The sequence below is a fragment of the Thermobia domestica genome, chromosome 11 (genome assembly GCF_964235325.1).
Source record: "Thermobia domestica chromosome 11, izTheDome1.hap1.1, whole genome shotgun sequence".
In the NCBI taxonomy this organism is placed as follows: domain Eukaryota; kingdom Metazoa; phylum Arthropoda; class Insecta; order Zygentoma; family Lepismatidae; genus Thermobia; species Thermobia domestica.
Window position 1 is genome coordinate 70,401,264 of NC_137464.1, and position 12,973 is coordinate 70,414,236.

General features: G+C 33.4%; 1 protein-coding gene across 1 annotated transcript; it reads left to right on the forward strand.

Moving 5' to 3' along the window:
• Positions 1 to 2,434: 2,434 nt before the first annotated feature.
• Positions 2,435 to 11,648, forward strand: LOC145663597 (uncharacterized). The gene is made up of 3 exons (XM_081729707.1): positions 2,435 to 2,630; positions 6,616 to 6,994; positions 11,368 to 11,648. The coding sequence occupies exons 1-3, from the start codon at positions 2,454 to 2,456 to the stop codon at positions 11,460 to 11,462; spliced, it is 651 nt and encodes a 216-aa protein (XP_081585833.1). The 5' UTR covers positions 2,435 to 2,453; the 3' UTR covers positions 11,463 to 11,648.
• The last annotated feature ends 1,325 nt before the right edge of the window (positions 11,649 to 12,973 follow it).

The window sequence follows — 12,973 nt, forward strand, 5'->3', positions numbered from 1 at the left end:
ACGATAACTTACAATCCCACAGTTATTATTCAGTGTTATAAAGCAAGAATGCTCCAGTATCACAACTATCTCAAATATCTTTTCATAAACAAATTTTGAAGTAATAAAGCAAGTGAAACAGACGGTAGCAATGTACACCAAAAGCATCTTACTATTGAATAATATGATCATGATATGATGTGCAAGTATTCCGATTAAATAGGGGCAAAATTACGAAGGACTGGAAATTAAAGATTTTTCAAAAGATTTTATTACGAAGATATGCTCAGATAAATACTACATTCAATCACATAAATGGTTTTCAGTAGTTGTAAAGATCAAAACGTCTTTTGCAGCAACGTGATGCCTCATACCGGATATGTAATAAACAGTGCTCAAGTTTGTAATACTGCTTAAAATTATGTAATTGCCAGTACTTATAATTACAACTCCCAAAACCTGCTGTTGTAATGTTATAGAAACAAAGTAAATCAACAACCTTATAAAAAGTCTCTACCAATACGTCATTTTAAGCAGTATAGAAACCTCAACCCATGTTTTTTAAGATATCATATTGCTGCAAATGGCGTTATCATCTTCACGTCTTTTGAAAACGCAATGATTACGTGTGATACTTTTCTAAGAACTTTTATTTCAAAATAAAAATTTTCGAAAAAAAATACATCTTTGTAACTTAGTTCTTATTTATTCAAAATGTCATATAATGATCATAATATACAACATTAAGGTACATTAGATGTGTGTTGCACTGTTCGCCTCACTTGCGTTATTACTATTGTAGAATCCACAGAAATGTGGAAAATTGTGATATTATATATCCTTAGTGTATAACACTAAATAATAAATGAGGTGTTGTAAAATTTTGTTTGATATGTAGACTTGAAATATGTAATCTTCTGTCGTAGTGTGATTTGAAGAAATTCAACTATACGTTGGAAAAAATGAAATCCTTAAGTTTTACCTCCACGATTATGCCATTTAAGCTAAAAGAGACGTGGATAATAAGAAATGAATGAAATAGTGGAATGAGGGAAAGTGGGAGAATTCCGAGAAAAGTCACGCATACTGTATTTGTCCACCACAAGCTCACTTGGCGTGAGCTGGGTTCGAACCAAAGACCCTATGCACAAGAGGTGAAGGTTCTACCACTAAAACTATACGTTGGGTTGACAGTACATATTTACATCGTACAAAATTTCAACTTTATTTTTACCTATTACTTTACGTGTTTAAAAGCGTTTCAAGATAAATTGTCCACTCAGATATAGAATTATGCGTAACTACGTTAAATTTTGACGTGTTTCCTACCAAACAATTTTGGGGTGCATGATAAAGACCCTCTGTGATAGACATGAAAATAAGCATGGGTGTAATGAATGTTTATTGGAAACAGTCTGGAAAGAAAGTTGAGAATAAGCCAAGAAGAACACGGTAGAAACTTAGGCAGCTCAGCTTGAACTGGTAAGGAAATAAAATCTAGTGCAAGGTTGAACTATATTTGTCTTAAGCAGTTATATTGTCCGGTGATCCAGCATTTGTTTTGATAGCTGAAGACTACTGGGGAAAAAGATCGGTCAATTGTTCATGATTTTACACAATTCACCTGTTTTTCACTGACTTACCTACTTCTTCCCCTGTAGGTGAAATCTTTAGCATTAAATTTCTTAGTGACTAATCTTTTTTCTTACTATGGGATTTAGTCCATTCAAACTACACATTTCAGGCTACATTATTCTGCTGTTAACTCATTTTCGACCATTTCTTGACTTACCTCCTTTTTCCCCTTTAGTCTTCTAGTAAACAGATTACAAATCAATTAATGGTTTCAGCTTATCAGCCACAAATCAAACAATGCGGTAGCTATCACACCTACGACATACCTTATTAACGTGCTTCTTGAAACACAGGAGGTAGATTCAGATCTTAGTTTAGTGTGAAAAATCCATTATGAATATGGAGAAAATGGGATATGATCTTCAATAATTGGTTGTAAAATAATTTAACCAACTACAGTAATTTCCGGTTTAGTATAGATCATGTTGATATTGGCATACAGTATTGTTTTCTTCAGAAATGAAACGTAGTTTGCTATGTACTTCAGAAATGAAGCACTGATAAGACGTCGCGTGGGCATGTCCTGCATAACTAGTTGAAAATAAGTAATCAAGATAAACAGAAGAACGTGACTTCAACGATAAACATATTTTCAAGGTAATATTTTTCAAGAATATTGTACTTTCATCTTGACTGTTATCTTTTTCAATTGATTATATTCCTGTAATTTATTTAAATATTCATGATGATTTGAGAAAGTAAATATAGATTTCGGATAATAATAAATCAATAATACGATTATTGTCGCACTTCTAATGATATCGACAACTAAGAATTACTATAAATAACAGTGAATTTAAATACAGTCACATCTCTAAGTGTGGGATCTCTACTGTAAGATGACGCGTTTTGCTTTATTGAATGTGCTCTGCTTGAGCATTACAATCTTCTACATTCACCAAGTGATGGGCCATGGAGTGTTGCAGGAGCCACCAATGAGGTCACTTCTGTGGAAATTTGGTTACGATACTCCACCAAACTACAACCCTGGAGGTCTCAACTGTGGTGGATATGACGTAAGTATCAATAACTGCACCCTTACTTGGTAGTACCAGTAATAGTAGTATTAAAAGTTTTCGAAAGTATTACAGTTAACATAATAGAATTTCTTAACTGTTCCTATATAATAAAAGAATAAAAATTTACTTTACCTTTAACATAATATATTATCACTGAAATCGAGGAGAATATGCCATGATGGTGCGTAATATCCCTAGTTTGATTTCAGGCGGGTGTGCTTCCGATGCCTGTGATTTCCTCAGTGTTTTCTCAATTCCTCCTGTTATCTGCACCATTCTCCCACTATTTTAAATATTATTCTCCTACATATTTCATTAGTTTCCATTAACAATCATAGCATAGCTTATTTCATTCTTTTGAGATACAATTAAGCCCCAGTGGCAGCTACGATGAACTATATGATAAAGCTTTTAATGATTACTGTAGAGGCACATCTAATCTGAGGCCGAGGAGCCTAAGTCTCTCGTGCTTTTTTACTGACAAAAATAATTGAAGCTATCATTTATATCTTTTTGAAGGTTTATAGTAAATTTATGATATACTTATCATTGTCTGGGTTCTGGTTGATCCTCCCCAATTTTTACCTTCTAATTTTGCCTCTGAATTACTGCTAATGATAATGTGCTACTTACTATGCTCTAAATTTATTACAAATATCACTGAATATGTATGACAATTTTATATTTCAAAAACGAAGTCAATGATTTTTCATTTTAAATGTTTTATTGGAAAAAAGATGAATATCAGAAAAGTGGCGTGCGTTGCGCAAAGGAAAACAGTATATATACAAGCTTCAATATATATATATATATATGTAAGGGAAAGGACATTTAATCCAAGGCGTGAATTTTACAAGTATAGTCGTGTTAAAAAATAAATTTTTGCATCTAATTCTTCTTCATGAGCGCTTTACTGTCACTCACAGGTAGTGTGAATGCTCCTCAATATCACCGTGTTTTTAACGGTTTTACACATACTAACGTTATTTCTCGGTATAGATTTACCAATATCTGGTGGTTTTATTGGAATATTAAATGCAATATATCTTTGTTCGGTGCTATCCTATATAATATTAAATATACAGGGCTTTACAAGAAAACGTGTATGTTCCAAGCTTTTTAAAATGTGATTGTACACCGTACGTCATCACACGTATGAACAATCACAGTGTATGTTATATACGAATAGCTATCAGATTTACCCAATCAAATTGTCCATTTTTCATGACTCCAGTGTACGTTTGTCCTGCAGGGAACATCTTGGAAGCTCAAATGAATCGCGGGTATTACTGTTGTGTGCCTCCCATAATAAGCACTCTTTAAAATGTATAACATTTATATTTTATATAAGTTTCACGTACTACAATTAAGTATTTTAGATCATGCATACTAGATTTCCAAACAGAAAGGAATATTATAACTACGTTTCATCTATTGGATAATATAGATGCATTCATTTGGTCAAGAATTATTGATGTTGAATCAGAGCAAACTCAATTGTGATACGCGTATAGCTATTTAGGACTTGAGTTAGCTCAGATAACTTTACCTTCAAGGATATTAGCTGAGCAAATATATCCCATAAATAATCCTCCCACCTCACTATGTACACATTAGTGTATAATTGTAATTGTTCATTTTCGACATTTTAAGTCTTATACTTCATTGTTTGCTAATAATTTGAAAACGACGTTTTACGAATTTTCTAGCCAAAGATTGCATGGTACAACATGAACGCGTAATAACTTAAAAATTGTGAAGCAAACTTTACAGTATTTCATACTTCCAAGATATGAAAAGTTTGCAGAATGTGTCTCTGGTTTTGGTTGTTTCAACCCTTTTGAGGTGTGACTAGTCTCAAAGAACATAGGATACTATTCTAATTATTGCTAGAGCAAAGTAAGTTTCTGAGACATTGTGGAACATAAACTATCAATATGATAAATACGACAAGACAACGTTGATATCCGTTATATTTAATTTCAATTTATTTTTTAAAAATGTAAGTAAGTTATATGATCGGTATTAGTATTTTACAACATATTTAGGAAAGATTAATTTTGAGACAATAAAAAGTTTAAGAGAAGTTGATCAGTTAACAATAAGTAAACGCATGTGTTGGTTATTGGAGGTCTTCAGTATCTAGGTTATCTTTTTTCGCGCAGAGATTTCTATGGAGAAATATCCATTTTTTCTTTAAAATGAAAATGAAGATTTTAATTATTTCATTAAGGTTGATTTGTCAAAAATTTCTTTATACACTTACTCTATGTGTCCGTGTGTCCGTGTGTTCGTGAGACAAAAAAATCCTTTACTCAACATATTGAAATTATTTGCAAAGAAGCTTACAAAAACCTTGGATATATTTATCGAGTCAGTAAAGGTTTCCAAAATGATCAAACTTTCAGGTCGAAATTAGAATATTGTAGTACTATATGGAACCCTAAAATACAGAAATACTCAGCTTTGATTGAGCGTACTCAAAATAAGTTTTTAAAGCTTCTTACACTTAAGAAAACAAAATTCTACCCGAAATTTGAAAGCTATATTAATCTTGTTGAAAATTTTAAATTTGAAACTTTAGAATTCAGGAGAAGAAATATTGATTTATTATTTTTACACAAACTCTTTCATGGTAAAATAGACTGTCCTGATCTTAACGAACAAATATGTATTCAAGTACCATACACTAAATTGCGCACTGATTCAAAAAATGCTTTTTTTTTTTGTACAACAGCAAAAACAAATGTCTTAGGCAAATCTCCTATATGGAGAGTTAGCGCAACCTACAACAAGTTAGTTAAAGAAAATTTCAACCTTGACGTACTGGCAATGGACGTAAATAGTTTTAAGTCTATTAATTCCGTTAGCCAAATGTAATTATTACAATAGTTCCATTAATCTATGTAATCTGTATAATGTATATACTATGTAACACTGTAATTAAGCCTGTGCCTGTTGTGTTATATGTCAAAAAATATTCTAAATATTCTAAAAAATGTGTTCCCGTCCATCCAGGGGACAAAAGAGTATATGACCATCACTCCGTAAGCCAAAAGAAAATGAGACCATACGTCAGGGACACAAAAATCTGAAGAACTACTCAATGGCCCATCATCAATCTTGACCACCATGTAGAATGTCAAAAGTTAGGAACAGAGTTCATTGAGAGACGTGATCAATCCACCGGAAATGAGAGAAATCAACCACTTCCGGTTTTTATCGTTAATCACCATAGAGGGTAAACATTAATTGGTAGGAATAAACGGTTTTTTGCAATCGATTAAAATCCCAAAAAAACATTTCATCTCCATCCTTAATTATCTAGTAAAACCGAAAGTGACAGAAATCCACTACAACTTCCGGTTTCAATATCAATTGGGAAAATATCACACCATACAAACCAAACTCCTTCATGTGGTGTACACGTGACACTGTTACTCGTTTCTATTGATTGTATTCTTCAAAAGTTAGATAAATATCTTTTAGCACACACGAAATGCATTTGCATTGTATTTAAATTGAATGTGACTTGAATCAAATTTTATTTATAAATATTGAACTTATAATCAATACGTTAATTTTAACATACCTAGGGGCATTTAAATTCATTTGATGACGAAAGCACCAAAATCAAACCATTAAATAATGTAATTTTCTTTCAAAGAAAAGAAATAGTTCGGCATGTACATTAATGCTGTTAAGAAGAGGTAGTACAGTTTCCAATACCCTTAAGCAACACAATATCATTCTCTACATCAGCGATATTCAACCTTTACTCGCGTACCGCTAACAATAATTTTCTATCCAAATCTGCATTCCCAGATTTTTAGATATTCTTAATTTAATATTAATATCAAAAATAATTCATAGAAGACATCGCGTAGCCTGGATGTATGCGTAATCCAGGTTGCATAAAACTGGTGTAAACCACAAAGCTTTTGTTACAATTAGTAGTAAATAAGTACTCTTTCCTTTGTAGGCACAATGGCAAGAATTCAATGGTGAATGTGGCGAATGTGGAGATCCCATTAACCAACCCCGCCCAAGAGAAAATGAATCAGGTGGCAAATACGGCAGAGGCATCATCGCCAGAGAATACACTGCGGGTTCAACGTTGAGAGCTGTAGTTGATCTCTACGCCAACCACGGAGGATACTTTGAGTTCCGTCTGTGCCCCAGAAACGACCCCAATGTTCTGGAAACTCAAGATTGTTTTGATAAGTATTTGCTGGAAACTGTTGACGGATCTACTTTGTATTGGACTGACGGTAGCATCAGTGCCAACTACACTGTTGACCTTAAGCTGCCAAAAGGAGTCACCTGCAGCAATTGTGTCCTTCAATGGTACTGGCGATGTGGTAAGTTTTACTTTCAAATTCTCAGTTTTCTATAATCAAAGGAAAACAAGCACGGTTCTAACATACGTGTCTTGATCTATGCATTCTGTTCTTTTTCTTGTTTAACTTGCATATTTTCTAAAAGTTTTATTTCACAATGATGGTACGATACTCCAAAATGGACTCTCAATGGCGTAAAGCTTATTTGCAATGTTTTGTGCTTTATTTAGTATGACTCCATAGTTAGATAGTTATTTTCACTCAGTCAAATTTCAAGACATTTGAATTCTACACGACTTTTTATATTTGATCTTGAATTTTAATTATAGTGCCTCTTAGTATTTTAGTTTCTAACGTTTTTCGAACTTTTAATGAACAAATTTTAACTTCTCATTAAATTTTACCCTTTATTCTCAAAGTGTATCCTAGAATATGCACAACCATGGTTGCAGTCATTCGTTCGTCCTATAACTCTCGCTTCGTCTTTAAGTTTGTCTAGAGATTGACGACTGAAATTGTCAAATCCTACATGACCGATCACATAAAACCCTGTGGACATTATCTATATCTATATCTATATCTATATCTTGTAGATAGATAGATATAATTGTTCATATTTTTAAATATCGCATTACTTCAAAAGATAATCCATTATTTATAGAATTTCACATTGCATCCTGTATTTGAGACTGGATGATTCAGGCTACTAACCAGCAGGAATAAATCATCCCATTTCTCTTAGAAGTTTAATTGAGATATTGTTTTCATTTATGCAGGAAATTTAAAATCGCGTGGTATAAGAGATATTACTCGAAGTCCCAGTTGGTTGGTTGAGATACTTTCCTTGGTTTGATAATGAAACCAGCATATACAACCTTCTTCCATTTAATTAACATTTACATTTATACCTATAATCCCGGACAAAATACATTAGTTTTCTTATTACATATCTGCGACCTTTAAAAAGATCATAGATGGCCATACTTGGGAAATGGATATGCATATAATGTCCCTTATTTGTTGTTCATATACAATCTGTCATTCAGATATTATCCATCATCAGAATCAAGTAACTGAATTCGTTATCTGAATACAATTACAAGTCTGTAGTTATTATTAATGCCATTGAAATAACATAGAAAGCAAAAAGAAATATAGGTGTATACAAGTATATCTGTTAGAACATAATTCATGCGAAGAAGAGAATTATTCTTGTATATATAATTCAATGACTATCATGTGCCTCGAGTTCGATTCTTTGTTTCCGGCCAAGTAAGTTTGTGGTGGACAACATCGTGTCCGTAGGTTTTCTGGGGGTCCTCCTGTTTCCTCTCACATCTCATTCCACAAATTATTCCATCGTCATTCACTTGTCTTAATCATCGTCTCCCCATAGCCTAACAAGCATAATCGAGGAAAGTTAAACTGAAAAAAAATAATTTGGTTGGTTGGTTAAGATTAGCAATAGCCAAAGGAAAATCATTGGATACAAAAGTAGAATTAGGCTGCGAAACTCAAGTATGAACGTCTTCTATCTTGTTCATACCTTGGCCGAATATAAGTTATTCTTTCAAGAAGAATAAAATTAAATTTGTCATACGAGTGTTGAAAGCCATTAATGTTGTATTATCATTCATTCGAAGAGGAATTTGTTAACTGCAAAATAATTCTAATCTACTGCTTGTCGTAGTTACTGTTATTAAATTTTAGCCACTGCTTTAACCAAAATATAATTACTGTAATAATTCAATTACTGAGTTTGTTTATAATTGTCAGTGTCTTCACTTTTATAGTAATTCCCAATAATTATATTACGCAAAATTATTATCTTGTTACACACATTAATCTGTTCTCTCTTCTACAACTTCGAAATTGTAATTTTCAATAGGTGAAGACCATTTGGTTCATATCACTTGAATTCTACAATTACACGGGTATACAAAAAATTTAAGTTCCTGTCACAACAACAACACAAACTGTTTCTGGAAGATAATTTGGCTCTGAATCCAGATCAAATTGCAGAATTTCTTCATCGGCCTCAGTTTTCATGTGAAAGTGTTTTTTGTTCATGCCTATGGCATCTTACTTATATGTATTTACCATAAAGACATGGTCTTGCAACAAAGTTTCTTACATAAAGTTTTTAAAAATCGGTATTAGCACACAAAGGAATCAAAGGAATGAGCAGCACAGAAGTAAGTAAAAATTAAGAAACTTACCTAAAATGTTTTCTACCCGATTTCGTGCGAAACTTTGCCTCAGGAAAGTCCCGTCGTAAGGTCCAGCGATAGTCAAACAATATTGCTGCACTCCACTTTCCTCCTTGATAACACTTTTCCATTTGAGAAATATCCTGGTGAAAGCGTTCACTATGTTCGTCACTAATAGCACCAAAGTTATCCGGGAAGAAGTCCAAATGGTCGTTTAGAAAATGCAGTTTAAGTAACGTGTTACATCCCATACAGTGACATGATCTCACTAGTTCATGAACAATATCGCCATAATTCTCTGTCTTATGGTTGCCTAAAAAGTTCTCGCACACACTTACAAAGGACAGTCATGCCATTTTCTCAACATCACTCAACAAGTCAACAATTTCTCATCATTCATTAATTGCTTCATTTGCGGTCCATATATATTTCTTCCTTTATTTTAGCATCACTGATCTTTGGGAACTTCTGTCGCAAATACATGAATGCACGTGATGTTTGTTCCATACTTTGACAAAGTTTTTGATACGTCTCAATTTAATGTGCAGTGCAGGTAAATACACATTTTTAGGGTCAACAAGAGGAGTGTTCGCGAAAATTTGATGTCCAGGCAGCAGTCATTTCGAGCAGGCATTTTTTCCCCACAATAGTGATATTTTCTGTCCCTACTGCCCCACTCGTTTAGAAAGCAGCAGTACTTTGTGCACACAGGCTGCATACCAAGCAGAATAGCAATTATCTTTAGATCTCCAGAGATATTCCATTTGTATTTGTCATATTGGATAAAAGTGAGAAGCAGTTTAAAAGTCTCCTTAAGGTTCACTGCGTGAGCAATCGGAACAGAAGGAAATTTGTTCCCGTTGTGGGGGAAAAAAAAAACTGTTTTGAGACTCAATTTACTAGAATCTATGAACAGACGCTACTCATTTACACTGTATGCATGGCCAAGAGTCTCCATAACGGATTTGATATTGTTATAAAAATCCACGTCACCTTCCTTACGGAAATATTCAGAAAAAAAGCATGGCAGTCATGAGAAACACTCACTTTTGCATCGGGAGAAAGAAGATTCCATCCTTTCAATTGCAAAGCTAAAAGTGTTTTTGCGACTTGAAAGTCAGCGCTCCACAGATATAACAAAAAAAAAATTTTTTTTGCACGATTGACACAGATACAAGATATTTTTTCTTCTGAATGACCACAACACTCAAATTTCACTAACCTAGAACAACATGGAACCACTTCCCACGCTATCAGAATCACAACGCAATTCTGTGTGATTGAATATGACTCATCGGCAATGTTGCCAAACGTCACTCATTTCCTGGAGTATGTTTCTTGACCTTAGGGGAATGCATCGGAATTCCCTACACTTTTCTCGATTTTATCTCATTTGCTCTCAACTTTATTTCAATCAATAAATCTTCAAGTTACTTAAATTCAGCCAGAAAAAACCGATAGACAAAAACTGATTTCAATTTGGAATTTAGCACCCTCGACTTAGCTTAGAACACTATTCAGATTCCTTGCGACAAAAACCTTGTTGACCAGTGTTATTTAGAATAACTTTATATTGCGTTTTGTTTGATTTGGCTGTCCCTTGGTTCTGATGAGTAGATTCTGTGTTCGTACGATATTTGCTCGTTCTCTTGATGTTTAATCTACAAGATGTCTACTGATTTTTCTGGTGTTAATGGTGATCATATTCTTCACATGTACACGCTTCATGACTATAATTTAGCAATAATTTCCTCTTCTTCTGTCAATCAGAATAGCCACTATGCAATAAGTTGTTATTTGCTAGTCATTAACTACAGATTAATACTTAATACAAAATACTGAACATTTCTAACAGTAAAAGAACTGAATACAGATCTTGATATAAGCTGTACTTACTTGTTCTCAAAAATATTTAGTGGGAAATTTAAGACGTGGATTTGGAAAATTCTGAACACGTTATTAAAAATAAAGGGTTGTAACGTTGTTACTTGACAGTTTTGCACAGTAACATACATACATTTAGGTTTTGTGCTAAATATTCACTGGATTAATGATTGTCAAGTGTGTCACAGTAATGAGAATATATTTACAGTATATGCGTATATATTTTTTAAAATATTTTTATATAAATATTTTTATAAAATATTAATGAATTTGTTTTGTTTTTTTCTTTTTTCTACTCAGCTAACCGATATGGAGACTGTAACAACGGAACATGGTCTGGTGGTTGCGGTCCTCAAGAAACTTACAGAAACTGTGCTGATATTTCCATCTTATAAGCAGCATATATGAACTACGTTTGCAAGTCTGGAGAAACTACAGAGCTATACTATTGTTCAATAAACAGACAACTTTAAATCTGAGTTAATAAGACTTTCAATACGATCAAGATAATTTTGTTGTAAATAAAACGCAATCCTTTAAATTTTCCTTGTTATTTTTGCGCTGCTATGTAAACCTAAACTCTCCATTAAAAAAGTCCCATGATTAATACAAAGATTTTGCGTATGCCTACCAATGTATATCCATTCCTACTTCCTAAAAACAATACTAGCAGTTGCCTTACATACACTGAATTCTTCCATGAAATCTAAGAAATATGTAGTTGCTCCAATCGCAATTGGAAATTTTTTGTAATTATTTGCTTTCATAACTCGAAACAATCACCCCTTTCACCTCAATACATTCTGCAACAGCTCGAATTTCTTGCTGCTGAAAAAAAATTTAAAGAAACCATATGCTATTAAGGACGTTAATTTTTACATTGTCGAACTCGAACTAGCTGCACGAGGTTTAGTTGAAATATTTTACATTCCAAAGTGAAGGCGCATACCTAAAGACATTTCACCTTAGTCCTTCTTTACGTATTTCTCCCATATTTTCTTCGTCTCGTTTTAGATATCCAATACTGGATCCCGAAACACATCTTCAAGTCCTGGTAGTACTGAAAATGAAAACGGCATCATTTTTCTACTAATTTCACTGAAACCTCGTAGTGTTATATGAAAGGTAGACAACCTTATAACGCCTATTAATGAATATTTGTGCACATTTACCCTGTAAAAATGTAATGGTACAGTAGGTTTTCCTTTGTTCAAGGAGACGCTACTTTTACACATGTGTCCGTTTCCTATCATTATCCGCTTTACACAGTGTTTAGCACTACATCTAGGAGATACATTTAATAAATACGTTACGATCGATCCTGGGACAATAAATTATGAAGGTTCTTAATTCTTAATAACCGTTCCTTCTTAAAAGTGAATTATGCTTTGAAATTCTTTCACTGGAATAATTTATTACTGACCATAGTAAAAGTACTTTTTCAAACAATACACACTGTGCAATGTTTCAGAACCCAGAGCTAATGGCGGAACAGCAACTATTACAGTTTATTTTATGATTTTATCACAGCCAACCTTCTATATACAACACGTCTTTTGGATCTTCTAACTCCCATAACAATATCACAATGTTAATTTTCAAAACTGCTGCAGTAACTCTTGCTATCATGAACAACTCGGCAATTCTACACTTAAAACTGTTTCTAGCATTTCACCAATAGATACTAAAGATTAACAAATACCGTTGATACTAACTTCCACACCTGCTCCGTTCAAGAACGCTCGCAGTTTTAATATTTCTTCTTAGCTCATACTACGGACAGGCACGTAGCCAGGATTTCGTGAAGGGGAGGGTCCGTCACATGAAATACTGTGGTCATCACACCAGGGGCTCGATCATTCTAAACTATTTTACTGGCAACATATATTGGTTCGTTTAGCCAAGA